This window comes from Salvia miltiorrhiza, chromosome 4 (genome assembly GCF_028751815.1).
Source record: "Salvia miltiorrhiza cultivar Shanhuang (shh) chromosome 4, IMPLAD_Smil_shh, whole genome shotgun sequence".
NCBI classification, from domain to species: domain Eukaryota; kingdom Viridiplantae; phylum Streptophyta; class Magnoliopsida; order Lamiales; family Lamiaceae; genus Salvia; species Salvia miltiorrhiza.
This window is the reverse complement of record NC_080390.1, coordinates 2,532,899-2,556,490: the sequence shown is the minus strand read 5'-3', so window position 1 is coordinate 2,556,490 and position 23,592 is coordinate 2,532,899. Positions and strand designations below refer to the sequence as shown.

At 37.8% G+C, this 23,592-nt stretch overlaps 4 protein-coding genes and 1 non-coding gene across 6 annotated transcripts; 2 read left to right on the top strand and 3 right to left on the bottom strand.

Moving 5' to 3' along the window:
- The first annotated feature begins 2,482 nt into the window (after positions 1 to 2,482).
- On the top strand, positions 2,483 to 7,319 carry LOC131022197 (GTP 3',8-cyclase, mitochondrial). Its single transcript, XM_057951634.1, has 7 exons — positions 2,483 to 2,854; positions 4,004 to 4,612; positions 4,780 to 4,952; positions 5,030 to 5,216; positions 5,803 to 5,871; positions 6,122 to 6,241; positions 6,874 to 7,319. The coding sequence occupies exons 1-6, from the start codon at positions 2,795 to 2,797 to the stop codon at positions 6,203 to 6,205; spliced, it is 1,182 nt and encodes a 393-aa protein (XP_057807617.1). The 5' UTR covers positions 2,483 to 2,794; the 3' UTR covers positions 6,206 to 6,241; positions 6,874 to 7,319.
- A 712-nt stretch (positions 7,320 to 8,031) lies between these two features.
- Positions 8,032 to 8,430, bottom strand: LOC131021130 (VQ motif-containing protein 18-like). Its single transcript, XM_057950219.1, has one exon. The coding sequence runs from the start codon at positions 8,428 to 8,430 to the stop codon at positions 8,032 to 8,034; it is 399 nt and encodes a 132-aa protein (XP_057806202.1).
- A 4,154-nt stretch (positions 8,431 to 12,584) lies between these two features.
- LOC131022196 (protein TIC 20-I, chloroplastic-like) lies at positions 12,585 to 16,468 on the bottom strand. Of its 2 annotated transcripts, XM_057951632.1 has the most exons (5): positions 16,244 to 16,454; positions 15,923 to 16,113; positions 15,446 to 15,498; positions 14,785 to 14,994; positions 12,585 to 13,456 (listed from the first exon to the last, which is right to left on the bottom strand). In XM_057951632.1, the coding sequence occupies exons 4-5, from the start codon at positions 14,969 to 14,971 to the stop codon at positions 12,819 to 12,821; spliced, it is 825 nt and encodes a 274-aa protein (XP_057807615.1). In that variant the 5' UTR covers positions 14,972 to 14,994; positions 15,446 to 15,498; positions 15,923 to 16,113; positions 16,244 to 16,454; the 3' UTR covers positions 12,585 to 12,818. The 2 variants fall into 2 exon arrangements, with proteins under 2 accessions (XP_057807615.1, XP_057807616.1); XM_057951633.1 differs by lacking the exon at positions 15,446 to 15,498 and having other exon boundaries at positions 16,244 to 16,468.
- An 898-nt stretch (positions 16,469 to 17,366) lies between these two features.
- Positions 17,367 to 21,462, bottom strand: LOC131022195 (E3 ubiquitin-protein ligase RZF1-like). Its single transcript, XM_057951631.1, has 2 exons — positions 20,410 to 21,462; positions 17,367 to 17,985 (listed from the first exon to the last, which is right to left on the bottom strand). The coding sequence occupies exon 1, from the start codon at positions 21,337 to 21,339 to the stop codon at positions 20,464 to 20,466; it is 876 nt and encodes a 291-aa protein (XP_057807614.1). The 5' UTR covers positions 21,340 to 21,462; the 3' UTR covers positions 17,367 to 17,985; positions 20,410 to 20,463.
- A 1,372-nt stretch (positions 21,463 to 22,834) lies between these two features.
- TRNAS-GCU (transfer RNA serine (anticodon GCU)) lies at positions 22,835 to 22,916 on the top strand. Its single transcript has one exon. It is a non-coding gene; the product is annotated as a tRNA-Ser (tRNA).
- Positions 22,917 to 23,592: the final 676 nt, after the last annotated feature.

Here is a 23,592-nt window from a genome sequence, read left to right as displayed (position 1 = left end):
CTCTCTTTTTTTTTTCAACTCAGAGACCGAATCTTTCTCTTTTTTTTCTCAAAACAGTCGGTTCTCACTCTCTATCTTTATTAAAGCAGAACACACTCTCTCTCTCTCTCAATTATCGGTTCTCCCTTTTTTTTTTTTATTAAAGCATAACACACTCTCTCTCTCTCAGTTATCAAGACTAAATCTCTCTCTAAATTCTCAAGAATCGAACACTGCTCAACATCTCTCTCTCTCGCTTGATCCAGCCGCCTCCTCATGAGTTCCACCGCCAACGGTTCCGGCGAGGCTGTAATCTTCGCCGCTCCGCCCTCTGGACGTTCCAGCCGTCGCCGAGGAATTCGCCGCCGACTGCTGCTGTTCCCGGAGTCGCGGCCTGGAGTTGCAGAGCTCCGAAATCCGGCGAATCAGCCTCTATCGCGCCGAGGTCCGGCGTCTCCTTCTCTCTTCCTCAATCTCGCTCTAATCTCTCCTAAATCAAACGCTCCCTTCGGTTCTCTCTCGATCTGTATCCAGTCGAGGAATCCACCGCCGCTGCAACTGGATTCCGGCGAGTTCGCTGCCGTCTGCTGCTGCTTTCTGGTCTGGGTCGCGACCAGCGGCGCTAGGCCTTCGGCCGCGCCATCCCGCTCAGCCGCCTGGAACTGCTGCTGCTCGCCCGGAGTCCGCCGACTGCTGCTGTTCGTCGAGTCGGCGAGAGATGGCAGAACAGCTGCTGCCGCCGACAGAGGCCATCTCGCCGTTTGGTGCCGCCGCCATCGGCTGCCGCTGCCTCGCCCAAAGACGACTCCCGGAGTTGCCGTTCGTCGTAGCGAAGGTCTCGGCAGTTCGTCAATGCCTCCCTCTCGTTTTATCTCTCTTCGATAGGTTTGTTGATTTGAAAAAGTTTTACATAAAACTCAAGTTTGTGTAAAGATTTGATTATGGAATCAAAACTTGATTTTTCTGTACTCTAGTTTAGTTATATAGAGGTTCTATTTCTGATTTCTTGCAAAGGTTTGATGCGTATGCAAATACTGTAAAATGTAAAATGATATATTGCTTGCTAATGAATTCTATTGAACATAAACACTTGTATAAGGAATGAAGTTGAAGAACTTTGAGATTAATATATACCTTGTTCTGCTGAAGTTTGGAACTCAAAACGAACACTCTGTATTTTAGAATTAGCAATTGAAGGTTGTGGTTTTAAAACTGATTCGTTTGAGTTAATTTATAGGCGAATTGCGGCGACAATGGAATTTATGAATGTGGAATTTTTGTGAGTGAAAATCGGCTGCGCTTGAACAAATAAGATTTGCTGCGGCTGTATCTGTATCTTTGAAAAAAAATGAGATTTGCTGTTGAAAACTGAGATTTGCTTTGTTGAAATCTTTCTGACTGTGTAGGATGGAAAAAGAAAAAAAAACTAAGCACGGGTGAGAATAGAGTGGCTAAGGGAGCATAGCGTGCTAGATTTAATACACGGAATAATATCTAAATTAATATCGTAGATTTAATTCTTCACAAGTCGGAATAAATTCACGACTCAAGAAATAAAAAAAATAGAAAATTAATTCTATTGTGATTAATAATTAACATGACTTTACTAAGTCAGTTATGAATCTGAAATAAATAATTATTGGCTTACTCAATAATTCTCATCGCGGTTTTATTTACGCGAAGCTACTAACTTGGTAATAAAATAATAATCCTGCTTAATTGAATATAATCCAGTGTCATAAACTGAATTTAAATCATAAATAATTACTGGGTTTGATTTACTGAAAGATGAAATAATAATTATCGTATTCCTGGATTTAAATATAATAAAAGAGCGGGTTGTTACAAATATTCTTTTATATTTAGTTAAAATTAAATTATGTTGCATTAAAAAAACAAGAACGAGTCATGATTTAGTGGATAAGTTGCTCCTTGTATTTGTTGAAGACTTGAGTTCAATTTCTCTAATGAGCAATTTATGTGAATTTTCTTTTTTAAATGGGTGTTTGGATACTCAATAACCGAATCGATTATTGAATAGCTGAACACCCAAATCGGTTCGGGAACTGTTATTGAATATGGGTGAAAATCGGTTTCACGTAACCTAAATTTTCGGTTCGAGTAACTGAACCCGAACCACTCGACGGGCCTAAATTTTTTGAAATATCTTATAATTTGTTGAAGCTTATAAACTCTCTAAAATCAGCTTAGTCTAACAATTCCTTAATTAAGTACTATAACTAACTAATTAATAATCCTTTTTTTATACACTAATCCTTGGTCTAAAAAACTAATTACAAATCCTGATTCGATCCACCGCATCAAACCCATGTAAAGAGGATATTTATAAATAATTAAATATTAGACATAATGGTGATTCACATATTCCAAAAATACATTATTATAAAGGGGAAAATTGTAATTATTGGTCAGTCCCTATTTAATATTGTGATAATAATAAGTCGAAGAAACGAGCACGACTCTACATCAAGAAACGACACACCCACAAACCACTTTTGGCCTTTGACTCAATACACGAGCCACACTACACCTCTTCTCGTTCGTGGTCGTGGCAGACTGGCACTTGTGCCATGGATTCGTCGCTCCATACAAAAATTATATGCCGCCTTCATTGTACCTTTTGAACTCTTTTACATCAGTCTTTCAATCTTTTCCTTAATTTCCATTTTCGGTAAAGAATTCACACCTCCACTTCATCTTATCTGTTTCCTCCCCAACGCTTATATTCAAGAATTCCCTTGTGATTCTTTCCCCCATAAGAATTGGTTGCCCAAGTTTTAATTTTGCTCTCAGCATGCGCTACTGCATATCCAGGATTGTCAAATGGCATCCGGGTCTGAGGAATTTCAGCTCCGTAAGTTCGTTTTGTTTCCTTCGATCAATGTCTTATGAAGTGCATTTTTCAATTTTATTCCATGTGAAGTGTGCTTCCCCAGTTGCCTAGGATGCACCTTCATTGGTGGAATCATCTTTTGATTTTTTCTTTTGGAATTTTAGTGAATTTTTAGTCCATCAGTGGATTTGAACTCGGGATATGGATTTGTTATGGATTTGATTGAGAATTTGAGTTTGTCATCTATCAGGATTTTAATTTTAATAAAATTGTGTTATTTGACAAGTTTCTGCTATTGAAATATTGTTTGTCTTGATTCAATGAATGTAGGCATTGTTGTATTAATATGTGGACATACTAGTTGATCATAACTTTGATCTTTGCTTATCTTTTGCTTTCTTAGTATGATACTTTTCTTGGTGGAAATATTTGTTCTTTATTAGAGTAGGAGGCTTCTGCATGCTGAATCATAAGTAGGAACCAAATTGGTGATGAGAAGTAATTCATTCGAACTAGCTGAGATGTAGAATGGGTTGCTTTTGAATGATCAGGCGTTATAACTATCTGTAATATCAGCTCGTCTTTATGTACATTGTCACGCATTAAATTTAGCCAAGATCACCTTAAGGTCGAAGAAGGTGGAGTCAAGGAAAGCATGCTTGGTTTTCACTGAGGGCTTCAAAGAGGAGTAGATATTTTTATTTGGGATTTTCTATAATTTTGAAAGCGAAGAGTTATTTCATTTTCATTTTCCAGTTGCCCTAATACTCTCTCCGCCCCTGCAAAATAATCCTAAGAGGGACTGACACGGGTTTTAATAAAAATGGTTGAGCGTATTGTGAGTGTAGAAAGGGTCTCTCCTAAAGGCTAGTGTTAATAATGATAATTAATTATATTGTGAGTGGACCATATGATAGAATAGGTAAATAAGTTGATATATTGAGGGTAATATGTTGTGGAGTAGTGTCTATAAATAAAAAGGGACTATTTTTTGTGGACGTACCAAAGTGGCAAAAATTGATTTTTACGGAGGGAGTATAATGTTAAGTTTGCACCTCGGCAGTGACTATTTCCGTTGTAGCCTCCCAGTTTACACATTGAATCATGGACTGTTCACTGCCTTAAGTGCTGGATTGTAGTTTTCCTAATAGTGATCAAATTTCATTTCAGGCCAACAGTACCTTGACGTCTCACATTCTACAAAACAGCAATGATGGACTAACTTCAACAAGTGACATTAATGATGGAACCGTTTCAAAGATGTATGGTACTTCATGTGAAAAGTTTCCAGCGGATGAACCTGTTTCCAACATGCTTGTTGATTCATTTGGGAGGCAACATACTTATTTAAGAATCTCATTGACAGAACGTTGTAATTTGCGATGCCAGTACTGTATGCCTGCTGAAGGTGCAGAGCTAACTCCGAGCCCTCAACTTCTCTCAAAGAACGAGATTGTGCGCCTAGCAAATTTATTTGTCAGTGCAGGTGTTAAAAAGATTCGCCTGACTGGTGGGGAGCCCACGATTAGGAAGGACATTGATGATATTTGCCTACAGCTTTCAAACTTAAGAGGGCTAAAAACGCTTGCTATGACTACTAACGGAATCACCCTGGCAAATAAGCTTCCAAGATTAAAAGAATGTGGACTTAGTTTGCTAAACATAAGTTTAGACACATTGGTTCCAGCAAAGTTTGAATTCATGACTCGGCGGAGAGGACACGAAAGAGTGTTGAAATCCATTGATGCTGCTATAGAGTTGGGATATAGTCCCGTCAAAGTATGTATTATTGTTCTGGTTGTTTAATTTTCCTATCTATTTGGCAGATTAATATGGATTAGAACTCATGACTTTATTTCCTCTGCCATGTTCTCTTTTTCCTATTTTTTTTCTTGTTCTGGAAGACAAGCCAGTATATGTTAATGTGCTCTCTGACTTTCTGTCAGGTAAACTGTGTTGTAATGCGCGGTTTCAATGATGATGAAATATGTGATTTTGTTGAATTGACGCGTGAAAAGCCAATAAATGTAAGGTTTATCGAGTTCATGCCTTTTGATGGGAATGTCTGGAATTCGAAGAAACTAGTACCTTACGCTGAAATGTTGGATATTGTGGTAAGGTAGAATTCTAAAATCTCTATTTTTAGCTTTCAGATTTTGTCATTACATACATGAGTGATTTAGAAATTCTCAACAGGTCAGGCAAAGAACTCCAACGAATTCAGGATCACCCAACCGAGACAGCGAAGAATTTCAGGATTGATGGGCATCAGGGAACAGTTTCTTTTATCACGTCAATGACTGAGCATTTTTGTGCTGGTTGCAACAGACTGAGACTTTTAGCTGATGGGAACTTTAAAGTTTGCCTCTTTGGTCCCTCAGAGGTAAAACATCGGTACCGGTAGTTTCGTCCTAGGTTTGATGCTCGCATAAATGCATATGAGGAATATGAATTTGAAGCATATTCGTTTTGCACCCTTGCCCTTCAAGTTTCTCTACATGTGCCACAGAGGAACGTGAATATTTTATTGTTGAAGTTTAAAAGGGCTTAATCGTGTAAATTTGTGGTTATCAATTGTTTTATGTTATGTATAAAACATACCTAGATGTTTGAAAGAGAGCTCTCTTGAACAATTTCTTGTTCTGTTTTATTTCATTGCAATTATTAGTGGGTTACTTTGTTGCAATGCCAGGCACAATTAGATTATTCTTTAGGGTAAGTTCTATTTGTTGACTGCGTAATATCTTTAGTTAACTGACTAACTCTCCGGCAACTTTTAGGTACAGCCAAGCGAGCAGATAGATTTTGTTAATACTATCAAATTGAGTCTATGTGTTTTGCACTTCTCTAACTCCATGCTTCTCATCATGTAATATGAGATTCTGTTGTAAGATTTACCTGCTGCTAGTGCTAGTATGAAGGTTTAAAATAACGTTTGTATCTCATACTTGCGAGGTTGCTCCTTTCAGGTTAGCTTGAGGGACCCCCTGCGCCGTGGTGCTGATGATAATGAACTTGAGGAGATTATTGGAGCAGCGGTAGGTAGCTTTCATTATCTCAATAGTAATTGCCCCCCCCCCCCTCCCCCCAACAAAGCAACCATAAAAAAACTGTGGAAAAAACTTTAAAACTGAACCTGCATGCTGCATTTTTGTGGTGTGGCTGATGAGGGAATCCCAGGCTTTTATCACCATTACTAATGAGTTTTTACAGTTACATCTAATATATCATTGCTGTATATTTATAATCTCACATATGCAAGCATTTATTGTTTATTGTGAGTACCAGATAAAAAGAAAGAAAGCAGCTCATGCTGGGATGTATGACATTGCGAAGACTCCCAACAGACCAATGATACATATTGGTGGCTAGAAATCATCATGCCATCTGCACTATCCTGTATGACTTGTGAGTGCTCTTTTTCTAGCCCTACTGCACACTTTCACTATGTGGATTAGCTGTTTGGTATTTCAATTAATTTCAAATTGTGTGCTTAAAACTCATCAAACATTGTCAAGTATGTATGTAAGACCTTGTGACACTGATCCTGCGGATCAGACGGTTATACATTAAGAAATTAATACAATAAGGGTGTGTTTACTTTGGTAGTAAAATTTTCATTTGAAAAGGATGGATAAGAAAAGGTGAGATAATATTATCTTTTTCTCCTTTTTTTTTTTTATCATGTGTTTACTTTGTTAGAAATAAATGGATAAACAAATTGAAATGTTGGAAAATATTTTCACACCCTCCCAATAGGATAATATTATCCAACATTTGTGAGAAAAGGAGTGAAAAGGGGTTGCCCGAATAAATTTTCCAGCCTAACCGGAGAAAATTATCCATCATAGGAAACATGTGAAAATGATGGAAAATATACTTTTTCTAACCTTTTCTATCAAAGTAAACACACCCTAAAAAAGAAAAGGATTTGTTTTATCCATTGTTTTCTCGTATGCTACTTAGTTACTGACTTTTGGAATGTAACTCAATTACTTGAGGAATATTTCCTTGATGATTTTATAATTCTTCTCTTTCAGCCATCAGTATAACTTGCTCCCCAGAAACTACATGGAGAAATTAGTTCTCCCTCATAGCTGACCACACACTGAAGAAAAAGAAGATGGGAATAAATGAGAACCTCTGCAGAAAGAGATGGCCAATTTTGATGTAAAATATTACATTATAGTTATTGCAAGAATTTATTGAACAATATAAATCTTTTTCATGTTTCATGTATTTTGGGTAATACAATTTCCAATTTTCTCTACATTTCTTGTAAGGCATATGATCCTCTTCTACAGAGAGAGAGAGAGAGAGAGAGAGAGAGAGAGAGAGAGAGAGAGAGAGAGAGAGAGAGAGAGAGAGAGAGTTCAGACTGGCCATACTTGTTTACCAGTGCATTAATAGTATAGGTCTTTTGTATCTATATACAATTCCTTTTTGGAGCATATGGCATTATTTACAACTATAATAGTTCACTTTATTATGGTATCAAAATTCCAATTGCTCTACTTCATTTCTCTAGAAATTGGCATAGAAAATATGATATGGAAAGTGTTAGGTGATTGGTAAATAGACACATTGTATACTAAAAGTTTGCTTTAGTATAAATGGGAGATTGTTGGATTTGTATACTGAAAGCAAGAACTTTTATGCTTGTATACAATGATTTATGAGTTCACTATCTAATCTCCTATCTGAATTGTTCATAATTACATATGTATGTCCAATTATCTCTATATAAGTAGATTATATGGTGTGTTGTAGATCACAGAAGACCATATAATTGGAATAACCTTATGAGATATAAAATTGATCACAGCCGAGACGACTCTAGGACGAGTTGTTAGTTTACACGCACCAGTATGTATCAAAAGAGGTATATCCTCTTTGATTACACCTAAACTAGAAGACCCTAATAGAAAGAATATATATGAGCACAATGAATAGGATGAGTTTCTGCTCAAACTTATTTGTACCAGATCATGGACTCTCACTCCCCCAACACCTCCTCTCCATCATCCTCTTCTTGTTCCATTTATGATCTAGTGGTAGCAACCGAGAGCGACGAACATGATGCTAGTATATCCACAAGTGAATCTCACAGTCATACCAAACATGAAAACTTTGTTCTGCACAATCCAGACATGAATCAATCTGCAACCAAAATCGAAAACAGAGCACTCCTTCACCAACTAGCAGAGATGCATTTCCCCAAATATATTGATCTGAGAAGGCCTGAAAGAAAAGAGAGGGGATTCATTCATATCATGAAAGAATCCATCAACATCTTCTAGAAAATTGGAGTACACGGTGTGATCGTGTATCTCTTCAACCTCAATCTTCATTCTCTCTTGTAACACACCTTCTGTTTTTATGCTGTTTCCCTTCTTTCTGCTCTGTTTCCTTTCCACTGGCTTGCCTGTTAGCCTCTGGACAAGCTGCTGGAAATCCTCAGCAGTCGTCGTTATGACTTCTGGCTCCACTATGTGAGTTATGCGTATCTTCGGCTTTAGTTTGGAAATGGAGCGTGAATAATCCGACAACTTAGGCCGAGCTATGGCTGCCTCCACTGAGTTGTAATAAGGTTTCATGTTTTCTTTTGTGGAAGAAGATGCAGTTGCAGATTATGTTGAAGATTCAGTTCTTCAAATGTAAGCATATATATACAACTAGAGTTGCACAAAAGAATTCCAACTTGGGAAAATTTAAGAAAAAATATGTTTGGCCTTTGGAAGCATTGATCAGATAATGTACTTACTAGTACACAAACACCAACAGGAGCCTTAGTAATAATCTTAATGGATAATGCTGTCTTGCTATGAATATGATCATATAAATTAATCATAATAATTTGATTAGTCAACGTCTGTTAATCACATAGCTAGGTTTATTAACGTTATCAGCTGTCTCCACATCAATTTGACAATATTTTTATCATCTTAGGACCACACACGATAGGACAATTAATTCACACAAAATATACAAAATTTTTTCATAATTTTGATCATGAGAAAAGTAATAAATAATTGATTGGTGGGGGCTGAAGCCCCTTCCTCTTCCTTAGTGGTTCTCGTCGGCAACGGCGGAGCTAGGGGGTGGGCACGGGGAGGGGGGTCACTGGAAACCCCTGGATGTTTCAAAAATAGTAGGAGTATGTTCGTAATTTTATAAATCATATTATCAAAAATAGAAAAATGTAATTAGTTTATGCATGTGATGCTTGAATCATAGAGATTCATTTTTTGAATTTGATATTGAAGCTACTTTGTCTAGTAAAGTTTTATCCATCTTAATTTTTTGAAAGGTAGTATTTTTTTATAATTTTAAATGGTATTATAATTGTGTTAATAATTATTACTTGTTTAAATTTAATTTAATTATTAATTTTATCTTTTTAAAAAAATTGAACCCTCATGAGTCGAAAGTCTGGCTCCGCCACCGCTCGTCGGAGAGCTTTATTTCTCACCATTACATGAATTTTGAATTTCGGTAGGTTGACTTTGTGCAACACATACACATGGAGTCTTTCTTTATGTTTACCCTCAAAGAATTTGGGTTATATATATATATATATATGCAAGTTGATGAGAATGTGTGTCATCCAAGTAAGATTATTGCCAAATTGCTAAAGTTAATCCTGATCGTTGACTTAAACATCTTGTTGTTTAATTACTACTAATAAGGATTAGAAAAAAACACAAGGTTGTTTGGTCGTTGTTGACACGTTCTTAGTCTTCTTCACATTGCAAATTGCGAGCTCCTGATTCCTCCAAGAGGGGAGCACCGAATTTATTGGTATTGTTTTTTTTTTTTGTTTTTGAGAATAAATTTTTTGGTATTGTTGAGAAGGAAACATTCTGATTCTTTTTTTAAGTCAAGGCTTGGGCGATATGAGATGCAAAACTCAACGTATAATACAAAATTCTAAATTATTGCTATTATAATAAAATATCAAATTATATGAAAGTGTACGTTGCGATAATTGCGACGTGCACATGACCGTGCTCGGACTCGGATGGTTCTAGGCAATGCACGGACTTGCTACTTGCTAGTCATAAAATGCTTAATACAAAAGACCCACTAAGGTGCATCATAGTGGTGCACACTTGATTGTTCCCCTTTCAATGAGATAACACTTATAAATGGATTTAGACTTCTTTATTTTTCTGGATAACTATGTTTCCCTCATTCTCAAGTATCAAACTTTATGCATTAATATTTATTTTGTCCTAACTCGAAAATGAACTAATAAATACATAAAATTAATGTACTCAAAATGTAGATTTCAAATTTACCATTTAGTCTCGATAAATCCCAACGAATTACCATAGTAAATTATAGTTTTATAAGCCATTTAATATAAAATTTCCAAGAGAAGTATGGGGTAAATTTTAAAATGAAACAATAGGGCCGGATGGCCCTATTCAACATACAACATCAAATTTTGTCCACCATTTGAAAAAACATAAACTTTGGCCATTTTTGTATGTCATGACTATTCTACCCTTCTCTCTCTCCCTCTCCAGCGGGCAGCGGTTGCCGCTCTCTCCTCTCTCTTTCTCATCTCCCTCTCTCTTTCCAGCGCGCCGCTTGGGCAGAATTCGTCGGAGTAGAGGATGAGGCGGCGGCGGTGGAAGAGATCCTCCATCTCTCTCTCTCCAGCGGCTGCCGCTCTCTCCTCTCTCTTTCTCATCTCCCTCTCTCTCTCTCTCCAGCGCGCCGCTTGGGCAGAATTCGTCGGAGTAGAGGATGAGGCGGCGGCGGCGGAAGAGATCCGATCCTCTAAAATCGGCGGCGTGGAGGAGGGACTGGTTAGGTGGCGGAGGATGAGACGGCGGCGGCGGCGGATCTGATTTGCTGAAGCGGCGGTGGGTCTGATCTGATGAGGCGGCGGCGGTGGATCTGATCTGATCGTTGCGCCGCCTCCTCCATCGGCAGATCTGATCTCCGCCTCCTTCGATTTCAGCCATCGGTATATCTGATCTGATCTGTATTTGTGCTGTACGTATGGCACTTATGGCACTAATAGTGCCATAAATGCACACTTCCCCCTAGGGTTTAGATATTTCATTTAGGGTTTAGATTATCCATTTGGGATTTAGATGTTCCATTTAGGGTTTAGATGTTCCATTTAGGGTTTAAATGATGTTGTTGTTTCTGTATTTGTGCTGCACGTATGGCACTTATGGCACTATTAGTGCCATAAGTGCCAAAATGACCATTTTACTTAATTTTATTTTGAATTTTCGTTGGCACTTATGGCACTAAATAGTGTCATAAGTGCCAAAATGAATATTTTACTTGGTTTTATTTTGGATTTTCGTTGACACTTATGGCACTAATAAGTGCCTAACCCGACCCGGCACGCGACCCGCGTGCTTGATCCTACCCGGTCCGCCTCATTAAGGGTAAAAACGTCCAAATCAATAAAAATGGCCAAATTTTGTGATTTTTCAATGTGTGACCATAAATTGTGTTTTATGCTTCATTTTGGCTACTTCAAAATTTTACTCTTTTAAAATTCTAAGATAATTCATGTATTTTATTATAATTAGCGGTAAGTTGGAAGTATTTTTATTAGTTTTTCAGATGGTTCGCATGTTTTATAGTAGTAATTATCAATTGCACATGATATTTTTGGTAAATAATCACTACTTCAAAATTTACTGTAGGTTATCCTAATAGTATAAAATATTGGAGTTGAGAAACAAGAAATTCGGGTTTTATCAGTTGGATTGTATTTGCAATTTATTTGCATGCTCGAATAAATATAAATTGATCAGTGCAGCGTTTATGCGATTTTGGAGTCCATTTTATTTTCAGAAGATGAAGTGAAGTCCAATACTTTGTTATCTTCAAAGAATTGTATCAGAAATCAGCAATCAGTGATTGATTATTGGATGCAAAGACATTGAGATAATAATACTTGGAGAATATTATATGCAAATGAATGGATTTGGTAGCAGAAGGGGTGGGATTATTAAAGGGTCGAAAAATTGAGAGGCTATTCTTGTATATTGAGACATTATTAAACACAGCTGATCTTTGACATTGGCCTATTTTAGTTGAAGCCAATTGCTGCTGTACTGATTTCTTTTTTCCTTTATTTATTTTATTTTGAGGGAATTGCTGATGTAAAGCTGATGACGATTTTGTGCATGTTGAAGTCGAACTACAACTAAGAATTTTAAAAATTTGTGTGTGGAAGTCAACTCTGTTTAATGTGACACCAACTCATTGGGTTTGTATTATTGTTGTCTGGCAAAAGTATAATTTTGTACTCCCATGTCCTCTAATTTCATATCACTTTTTCATTTTAGTCTATTTTCCAATTTCATGTCATTTTTATTTTTAATAAAATTACTTTACACAACTTTATAAAAAGTGAAATCCTCACTCACCTTTAATAGGACTGTAAATGAATAGAACTACAACTATTCGCAGATTATTCGAGGTTCGGCTCGAAAAAAACTCATTCGAAACTCGATTTGATAATAAACGAGCAAAGGTCGAGCCTGATTTCGAGCTCGATAATTTTATCGAGCAGAGCTCGAGCCTGATAGCACTTGGCTCATTGAACCCGCGAACATATTTGGCTGATAACACTTTTATAAAGGTGACTCTTATTCCACTCACAATACACTCAACTATTTTATTAAAACTCGTATCACTCTCAAACGGGAATGAAATTGGAGAATAGTATAAATCAAGTAACCAGGAACATATTAATGACCAATAATCTCCATAGGCTGAAATCAGAGATGATTATAGACAATGCTCAAATCGTTAAAGTAAGTATGAATCTGGGACATATTAATGACCAATAATCTCCATAGGCTGAATCCTGTATACGAGGGCAATAGGTAGCTACATATACAAAATTTCAAAACAGCAGTAAACACAGAAGATCTCAAATCAGGTCTAGTATTTGATCTGCTTTTATAAAAGGTAGTGCAAAATGTAAAGTAACGTACTGTCATTAGTCGTACGGGATCTGAATGTAAGCCGCATCGCACACGAACGGAACGTCGGAATACATCCCAGCAAGGGCACACCTTATGCACTCCAACACTGTGAACAAATACGCAAACGCCATAGCAGTCCAGAAATGCATTCCAACCTTGCCCCAGTATACGGCAAGTGGCATCCATCGACTCACGGTTCCAATAACCTGCAAGGCAATCTCCAGCAACATGCCCATAACCACGTGGAATCTAAAGAAATGGGGCCACTCCTTTCGTCTCACGACTCCAAGGTAAGCAACAAAGAAGTATGCCATCAGAAACCAGCTTGGTAGCCTCCCTAATGCTCCCAAGAAAGGATAAGTCACAAACTCAAAATCCTCGAGGAAAGGATGTAGGTGATACGCTGTTTCAGCATACATCCATGTCTCGTGTAGAGGCATCAGATACGGGAGGCAGGCCAAGGTTCTCCACCACCATCTCGGCTTCTTTGTCATAGCAGGGTACCGGTAACTGGAAGGCACATCTTTGGACGCTCTTGCAGCCAACGACTGCCGATGCCTCGTAGGAAATTTGGGAATAGTATGAAACAAACTCCCTTGTTCTCCATGTAAGAGTGGTGATGATGCAGCAGAAAGACACAAGTGCTGGATGCCTGCCAAGATATTCCGAAAATGAACATCATGATGAAAAAAAGTCACTACTAATTAGATCTGTAAAGAATATACTGATATCAATCCATCCTATTTGAGTCGTCATAATCCAACTAATATTCATTCTACGATCCATGAAGACTTACTCAGCTTGAGACCAACACGCTTCACTTACCATTTTGGAGTCTCCCAAACAGTTTTACTAAACCAATACTTTCTAGAAACACAAATTGGTGAACCAAGAGAGCAAGAGTAGCTACAATCACATTGATCAACTGCACAATTAACTAGTCACAGTGATGGAACATGCAATGTACCTTCTAGATACATTACAACAATAGATCAACATTAAACGCACAGAGGTGTATTCAATCGGAAAACAAGATTGATTGCAACTACTTGTTCTCACCCCATAACAATTGTAGGCTGTAGATCTATATTAGAAGTAATATCAGATACCACCTGCACAGGTATATTCTAACAGATAACAATATTAGGTTTTTTTATCACTGACACCAATAAATTCAATCAGATAAAAAAATGGGTGGGGTGGTAACGACATGCCTCTAAATTCTGTTATCTCTACCAACTTTGGCCATTAAAAAATAAAAGATTAGCATCACACGGCACCCACACAGGAAAATCCTATCAGATAACAATCTTGGTGGCAAGTGGCAACCACTCACAGCTGAATTCCCGTACTACAACTATACGTTAAATTAGAAAACTCCAGAAGATTCGCCAACATCAATTTGTTGATACATTAACTCAATGTTAGCATACAGGGTTATTTTGCAAACACGAGAAACTCTCACAGTTGCCCTATCACATCACATTAAGTCTGAGTTAACATTGCATAATTATGTTGCTAATACTACATTTACTATTCAAGATTAACAGCATACATGACTGAGTATTTTAATCCTCACCACAAGGATTTATTCAATCCTACCACTTTCAAGAGGATATAAATCAAGCAAATTAGCTGAAAGGATAGGAATTATTAGGGGCCTTAGGATGTGCCATGTTACCAATCCATCTTAGTAAACAATTGAATGCCGATATTATTTTTATCTATCTAGGCTAGTCCTCAGTAATAAACGTCCCATTTATGTTTACATACAGAAAAGAGAAGTATCGGCTATAAAAAGACAAGATGAAATGTGAGAAGAAAGAGTCTTAAACAGAGTGGTGGCATAACTACGAACAAGTTCTAAAATTAAATACTGCTTATCAATAGAAGATACAAATGAAAACTCAGCTCCATCTCTGAAAACACATATCTTCGGAAAACTAGGGCGACAGTTCAATTTAGCAAAATTGAACATACCTAAAGATGCCGATGATTTAATTTCAGGAAGAGGTCGCCTGGAGCTTCTATAATTAAAAGACTCAATGTTTCTGTGTGCGGGTTGAATGCTTGAAATTCTCGAACTTGTTCTGAGAGTATATGGATTTCTGTTGTAAGGGAGTAAACTCGAAACCCCAGAATTCAGACAACTCCCACTAAGATTCATATTCCAGCTTCAAGACTTCCACCCTATGTAAACAGAGAACAGGCGAATCAAACAAAAATGGGTGAGTATACGCACATTTATGTGTATGTATGTCTTGATAAACCTAACTCAAATCGCAGATTTACCCCTGTTCTTCATAAAAAATTTAGAAGCTGTCGATTGAAGAAGAACAATTGTGCAGAGGAAGAAAGATAAGAAACAGACAAGAACACACGCTACGCTGTTGACGACAAAGAGAAGACGACTTTTTCTTCTTTTTTTGAGCTGAAGAGCAAACGGGACGGTGAGCAAAACCGAACCCGAACTGCCCCTAAATTCTGAACCCGAACCGAACCGTTTCAATGACCAAAACCAAACCGCAAATTTTCGGTTCGATTTGGCATAAACCGTTTTATTTATTTTTTTATCAAAAACCTATTGGCAGCAAAAAAATTGAATAAATTCACAAAAATTCACAGCTCCACAAATGCATACCTAGAAGATTTAAAATTCAGCTAATTGAGGGAGACAGCCCTTCAGCTAACACACTGCAGCAAACAGGTTTTCAAGTGTGATTTAGTTAATAATTAACTAGTGAACTCCAAGAATTTCAAGCTCCAAAAGCAAAGCACTCAGATCTTGATAAAATCTAGCCTAATTTCACTAATTTGTGGCAGATTTTTATACAAAAGGGCTTGAGATTTCAGTGTAGTTTACAGTGTATACTCTTTTAGCACTTTATCAACAAGAGAAATCCCCAAATCTCGAGTTTACAGCTGCTCAAAATGCAAGAAAATTCATCAAGTAAAGAAAAAACCGCATTGCTTCTTAACAAAATTTCAACTGCAAACACCAAATAGAAATTCATAAGAAAAAATTAGAACTTTACACAAACAAACTAAAACCAAATTTGGAAACCTCAACTCTACAAAACTATATTGCCCGAACAAATATACATCAACCTCGACTCACCGTTTAGCTTGGGCCTCGGCGGAGCGTGAAGCTTGGGCCGACCGTGTCGGAGACTCCTTGGGCTAGGGCCACGGCGCGTCACAGCGGAGAGACCGAGAAGGCGCCGCAACGGAGGGGCTCTGGTTGGCAGGTGGCGGCCGGCGCACGCTGGGAGTAGAGTAGGGATAAGGGGGTGTGGGTAAAGCTAAAATCTGAAAGAGGCAAATATTAAAATAGCCATTATTATTTTATTTTATAACTTATCTATAACTAAAATTTTAAATTTGTAATTACAAAAATCCAAATAAAAAGATTCAACACACGCTCCAAATTCACGGTCACCTTCCTCGCCTAGACCTCGCACTGCCGATTTTGCCGTGGCCACCAACACCAATTTTATGTATCATTAGTTTTCACAGCAATACTCAAGACCTCCACAGAACTGAAGTCGACGAGCTTAAGTGTAGGAACAGAGGGACGGCGGGGTTCGGATGGGGAAGGGGGCGGCAGTTGGGAAATTGGGTAAGGGGACGTGAAGGGGGGTAGTAGTCGAAGGAATTTTTTTTTTTTTGGGGGGGGGGGGGGGGGGGGGGGGGGCGAGGTTTAAGTAAGTTGTTTTTATTTAGTTAATAAGTTTTTTATTTCAATTTTTCAGTTATAGTATTAATTATACTCATTAACGGTAAAATTGTATATTTGCATAAAAAATGATTATAAATAATATTTTTTTTATTTTTGTGGTTAAAATTAACCTTTTGTTAAATAAATTGGTTATTTAGAGGTATCAACACAATCTGAAATGGTACTGTAAACTTAAATCCTAATGTTTATTCGTTTCAAAAAAAAATTCCTAATGTTTATTGTTTAATAATTAATTAATTATATATATATATAGTATGTAATAATATTTGAAAATTGAACCATTTTTTCGAACCTGAATCCAAAAATTTCGATTTCTTACATTTCAAATCAAAAACCAAACCAAAACATCGTTTTTTATATTTTTTTTTTCGACCATAAGTGAGAAAAAAGAATAACATGAAAGTTAATGTATATTTTTTCTTGGAATTGCCATCAGAAAACCGACAAACTTTTGAAACCATGTCAATTTCTAAAAAATTTAAAAAAAAAAATGATGTATTTTCTATTAAAAAAAAATAGATCCGGTTAAAAATCAAAATTTAGGTATAATTTGTATAAATATAGGCTATCGTCCCATCGTACAGAACACTTCAACAATTCAAAACCAACAACATAATTTCAAAACCTAATTGAACATTTTTTTGTGAAACATGGCAGTAGCATTCATCACGCTACCATACACAGCAAAACTCCTATTAAGTAAATACATACAAAAAGAATTGGTGTATCAAGTTTCTGAAACCTTGAAAACGAGGCAAACATATAGTCTGTACAACAGTAAATAACTAGCGCAAAAAATTAAAAAGGCAATCGCACCCAATTCTGACTTTCAAATACCTTATTTCAAAATAATTGATGTGTATAAAACTAAATGATCCTACATTACAAATAATAATAATAATTGCAGCATTTAACATCAAGTAACAAGACACTGCAACAGTACCAAGGCTAGTTTCCTTGCCTCCACTGGAATTTTCATCACTTCACAAGATTTAACAATTTAGACCACACAATGAGCCAAGCTCTCACCAGAGCCAGACGATCAAATTAACAATTTTCTTCACCACCTCCGAGTAGAATTTTTAGGGAGATATACGATCTTGAAATGTCTCGAGGGGAAGCCGATCTGCCATGGTAACTGAAAGAAAGGTTGGTTTTACAAGGAGGGGGACTTATGAAATGCAACGAATCCTTTGGTTGTTAATTACCAAAAAATCTGTAGCAAAAACACTTTTCAAGTATGATTAAGAGTATTGATTACACTTTCAAGGAGCTGAGAGAAGGAAGGGGAAGGGAAGAAGAGAGGCTAGATTCACACTTTTCTTTTTTGGGTTATTAAACAGAAGAAGCACAGCCAATTCATGGAAAATTTACACTTCGCTACACTCGTTACAGGTGATAACATGGCCTCAGGCCCTTGACCTCCTAGGAATATACATAACCTGAAAACATAAACATCAATGAATTAATATTCAGGCAGACGATGCAGCAAGATATATGAAGCCAAAAAAGGAAAGCTAGATCTAAGTAGTGTGTTGCATAATAGGCATGCTGTATAACTCAGAGAGGGCTCAACTCAGTTCCTTTGCTATAAGTTATCAATCACCTTATGACTAGAGAGGCCTTTTCCCAATAATCTCAAGAAAATAGGATGACATAAATAACTTCCTATATCACAAACATTTAGGTGTGCAGGATGTGTAATACGAGGCCATCTTGCGGCACAGATAAGTCTGGTAAATTTTGTTATATACGTACTTCCCCAAATATTCAATCCCCAAACCAACAATAGAATAGCTCAAGAAAACAATACAAAACTGAGGTTGAAGGAAAACTCAACACATGCTTATTCTTCAGAAGTAGTACTCCAGAAGTAAGTGTTTTTGCATTCATGTCTCTATTTGGATTATACAAGGATAAGCCAACTTGACACAATTAAGAATATATCGCATGGTTAATTTAAAAGAACATGCGATGGAATGCAAGGCCTAACAGGTTTGTAGGTTCAAATATAGAGAGCTAAGAGATAACTACTCTAATTCTACACTTCTCGTGTAAGTTATACAACCTGGCCTAAACCACCAGGCTATTCCATCAACTTGCCAATTCATTATCAACTGAAAGACATTATAATAAAGGAATTTAAAATAGCTGACACAATATACGTTTTTTTAAGAAGAGCTGACATAATATACTTAATAATTAACAAATACATTACTGATTATACCACAGAAATAGCACAGAACCTCCAAGCTAGAGCTGACATAGTCCAACCATACATTTTACACAGAGATAAAGTTTAGCATCCCAACTCACCATTATGGCAAATCTATCATCTTTATATCCACAAATGATTTAAATATATGTAAGGCGGATACAATCTAAACTATCAACAGAACACAAGACAAGTGGTCAAGGCAGTCAACATGTTTGTAGCAAATGGTGTCCAGTCAACATGTCCAAGACATAACACAAGCTCACATCAGTCAATCGTCATAGTGCCCTAAACTTACTAAGACTGAACTTACTACTTCCACCCAACCACTGAATTGGCAACCCCTATATTCAGCAAAACATTTTTTCTGTGAAAGACATAATACTAATAATAAACTAAGCAAAACTGTGTTGAAGAAATCGTGTTATAAACCAATGTCTTAGGGAAGAAACTGCAACGAGGGTATAAATGGAATTTAATTTCACAATAGTTGTCACAGAAGAGCAAGGGGAAAAAGTGGCAAGTGTATATTTTAGATAAATTCAGATGATTTCAAGGATAAGTACCGAACTTTTAACAGCACAAAATTAATCAAGTGAGCCACAAGCTATTGAAGAGGAGTTCTAATGGAGAGATTCAGAGGAAAAAATCCATCTCAAAGAGCAAAGGATGGTTACAGCATGAGTCTTCCACCCTTAAGAATAGTAGAATACCAAGGCTGTAAGCTAGAGGCTATTGATCAAACCATACAGGAAAGACAAGTTATAAACCTTCATAAAAACCGAAACACCACATTTTAAGTTGGATTTAGACCCACAGACTAATCCCCGAAACATCAGCAAGTGATGCCACCGTGCATGCCAACAACCCCCTCCCCACCAATTGAGAGGGAACAAATAGAGCCAACAATCAGGCATAAAGGGAGGTGTTGGCACTTGACAGCTCCTGTATAAATGTTTGTGTGCATTTTTTTACCAGAAGCATCGAGATTTTATTAAAAGAGTGGAAATTCATACAGGTTACCATCAATCTTACCAAAACTTGAGGGTTCCAGATCAATTAGAGATTATTACCGCAGTCCTTAATCTAGAGGCTCCTATAACAGTGAAATAATGAACATGGTACCATAGAGTTCATTATGCTGCATTTCAAATATATGACCACTATTCACTAATCTTCAATTACTCCTCTATATTGATAATTTGCAATGTTAAGGAAAAGGAGTTTTTGTTGTGAAGTGAAAAGAATAGTGACTTACAGACTGAAGTACATCCAATCTATACTTCCCTCTTTCTCTTTGCTATCAGTTCTGATAAATTAGAAGCTTTCAAAAAACAATTTCCTGGCCAACTAGGTGACAACATATTCAACCTCTTGAATGTAACCTAACCACCTATGACCATGAAGATACTAAGAAAAAAGTAGTTTTCAGCAAACCACTTGAAGACAGACCATTAAGATTATGGAAAACTTGTTCTATGCATATGCAGTAGCACGATCAAAACATTAAAAGCAAGGGGATCTCAGGCCACAATCTAAAGACAGAGTGTTGTTAAGACTGGAATAAGTCTTATTTGAACTTTAAGAAACAGAAATTGCTTCAAAAGGAGCTATATCAATATCAAAGTAGAAAGCAGTAACCAGATTATACCTCTAACTTCTGCCGAAACAGTACAAAATCCAATTAGAAGTCCCAACCAAAATTTCAACTTCGAGCAAATGTATCAGTCTCGTCGGTTCCTCCCCCACCTCCCCCTCTCTCCTCCGCCTGCCACCTCGGCCAGCTCGACACAGTCTCCACGCTGTTTTCTCTCTCTAAAACTCCATCCCCTCTCTCTACCTCCCCAATCTGGGTCGGAGAAAATAAGTTGCCCTCGCTTCCACTCCCAATATTACCCTCATCATTCCACCGATGCCTCCTGGCGATATGCCTAAGAGTGTTCCTAAATCCATACAAATCGACCTCATCATCCACCAATTCCTCAAGCCTGACCGATCCCACGTACCCCTCCCCCTCGTTCTCTGCCGTGCGCTCCTCCACCGCCGGCAGCTTATAACGGCACACGGGGCAGGAATTATTTATCTCGAGCCACGGAACAATGCAATCGGAATGATAAGTGTGCTTGCAAGGCATTACTTTGACGACGGATTCGACCACAAACGGGTCCTTACACACTGGGCAAAGCATCGAGGCGTCGCTGTCGGCGGTGATGGTGACTTCTTTGAGGGAGTCTATGGAGGACCTAGGGGCGGGGTCAGATCGGGGGTTTCCGGCGTCGGCGGCGGTGGTGAGGTGGTGGATGAGGCGGTGGAGGTAAGGGCTAGTGAGGAGGAAATTGTCGTCGGAGGGGGTAAAGGCGGCGGCGGAGGTGTGGTCGAAGGGGCTGCGCGGGGGAGGCAGGGAGGGGGCGGCGGCGTCGTCCATATCCATCTGCTCGAGGGAGTCGCGGTGACAGTGGGGGCAGAGGAGGGCGTTGGGGGTGGGGGAGGGGGGGAGGCCGATACTCATGTCGCAGGAGTGGCACCAGTAGGCCGGGTGGTAGAAGAGGCGGGGCACCACGGTGGAGGGGGAGGCTGACATAGCGCGGCGGCGGAGGGATTGGGAATTGCGGTGGGTGGATAGGGATTGGGTGTTGTGAGTTTGGTTCAGAGACGGAGCTAAAGTGGGGTTAGGCCTAACGTTTCGTCACGGTACGTAGGGAAGACGTCGATGTTGACCTTTAAATTTTAAAATTAATTCATTTACCCTTCCATTATTAAATCACTAATAACCAAACAAATTAATTATCACTTCATCTCGACTACTGTATGGCATCAAATATAACAATAAACTGTGTGTGCGTGCATTGATTTAACGATAGAATGTTTAAAACTAAAGATTTTGAATACGACTCCATTATAATGTAAGTTTTAAATTTATTTATTTAATTATTAAATTTGAATGGGTTGATTATCTGTAAATTTATAATGTTTAAAAAAAATTAATTTTTGCTCCAAAAAAAAATCTACTTTTAAATTCATAGCCTTTCGTTTTTATCTCGTTTTTATCCGGTGATCGGTTTTTTCTTACACCGACGCCGGAAACGACGCGGTGGCAGCCGGAATTGATACGGTAGCAGCCGGAAATTGACACCTAGACTATTTTTGACATGTGGAATTAAAAAAAAAGCAATAACAAAAATAGGAAAATCCTCCCCCCATCCATCGTCTTCTTCCCTCTTCCCCCCACCCCCAAACCCTAATTCCCTCGTCGGCGCCGCCCTCTGCCACCACCATCGTCGGCGCCGCCCCCTGCCGCCACCACCACCGGCGCCACACACACGCGCGAAGGCTTTCACACAAACCTCACAAAAATGGCTTCCTCAACTACACCGCCACCTCCGTCGTCGCGACACACAGAGAGCTTTTTAGCACCTCCGTCTCCCTCAGAACTACGCCGCCACCTCCGTCTCCCTCTGAAAACCCGGCACACCCACCTCTTCTTCTCCGGCGACTCAGGGCAACGGCGACATTCTAGGCCCCATTCCCTCCGATTTCCGACGACAGAAACCCTAGATCCCCAAATTCTAGCCCTCATTCCCTCCGATTTCCGACGACAGAAACGGCTCCATTTCCTCTGCTTCAACATCGGCCGACTCTCATTTCATTTAAAAATAATATCTTCATTTCTCTTTCCTACTTTTTAGACAAATATATCCTCAAAAAAAGTTACTTCCTACCTATATGAAAAAACACGGGTTTTAAGAAAAAGAGTATTGTTTATTGGTTGAGTGGAGAAATGGGCCCACAAAGTGTATTGCTTATTAGTTGAGTGGAGAAAAAATGTATTGTTTATTGGGACCCACCAATTAAAATATGAATAAAACTTACTAAAAATAGATAGGCCTTGAGTTGCTGGACGGACTAAAAAGAAAAGTAGGTCTTGAATTAGTGGACGGAGGGAGTACATTTTTATCTCCTATTTTATTATAAACTATTCATTTTTTAACATTTGTGTCCATGTCTTGTGGTCTATTGAATTGGAACGGAGGGATTAATAGTTATAGCTAAAAAAGGTAGAGTAAAAAAGCATCAAAGACGCTTTGGCCGAGTGGTTAAGGCGTGTGCCTGCTAAGTACATGGGGTTTCCCCGCGAGAGTTCGAATCTCTCAGGCGTCGTTTTCTTTTTGGTTTTTCCTTGTCGGTGACTGTCGATTATAGTTTTGCAGTTTTCGAGCACACAATCTCCAAAAAATATCTCTATCTTCAATTTTTTAGGTTGCCACTATTGTTTCCTATCTGCACTTCATGGGATATATAGTTTTTGCAGTTTTCGAGCAAAGAATCTCAAAAAATCTCCCTATCTTCAAAATTTTAGATTACCACTATAGTTTACTATATACTTTAATTTTTAAAATCCAAATTAAAATAGAAAAAATAAAAATTATCTACTAAATTTTCAAAAAAAAATAACTATACTTATTATTTTATTTCTATAACTTACAACCACTTTATGACTTGATCGTAATTTCTAACTTTAAAATTCGAATTCACAATCACAGTTGTTTTTAGTCGTGACTTCGAATTTTAAAACTGACCATAGTTGTGAATACTAACTTTAAGACTCGAATTTACAATCAAAGCTATTTTTAGATGTGAATTATAGCTTTAAAACTCGAATTCATAATCAATCTATATTCGAGTTGTTAATTCAGCTTTAAAACTCAAATTCAATTGTGAATTCTAACTTTAAAACTCAAATTCAATTGTGAATTCATCATGAATTTAGACTATAATTGTGAATTTAAGAACAATAAAAATACAAACTTGATTAAATCACATTTAATTACAACAA

Coding starts and splice junctions, on each gene's coding strand:
- LOC131022195 (XM_057951631.1), bottom strand. CDS start 21,339: ATGTCAGCCTCCCCCTCCACCGTGGTGCCCCGCCTCTTCTACCACCCG.
- LOC131022196 (XM_057951633.1), bottom strand. CDS start 14,971: ATGAATCTTAGTGGGAGTTGTCTGAATTCTGGGGTTTCGAGTTTACTC. Junction 13,457..14,784: donor TAAATCATCGGCATCTTTAG/GTATGTTCAATT, acceptor ATATCTTGGCAG/GCATCCAGCACTTGTGTCTT.
- LOC131022197 (XM_057951634.1), top strand. CDS start 2,795: ATGCGCTACTGCATATCCAGGATTGTCAAATGGCATCCGGGTCTGAGG. Junction 5,217..5,802: donor GCCTCTTTGGTCCCTCAGAG/GTAAAACATCGG, acceptor TGCTCCTTTCAG/GTTAGCTTGAGGGACCCCCT. Junction 5,872..6,121: donor AGGAGATTATTGGAGCAGCG/GTAGGTAGCTTT, acceptor TGTGAGTACCAG/ATAAAAAGAAAGAAAGCAGC.
- LOC131021130 (XM_057950219.1), bottom strand. CDS start 8,430: ATGAAACCTTATTACAACTCAGTGGAGGCAGCCATAGCTCGGCCTAAG.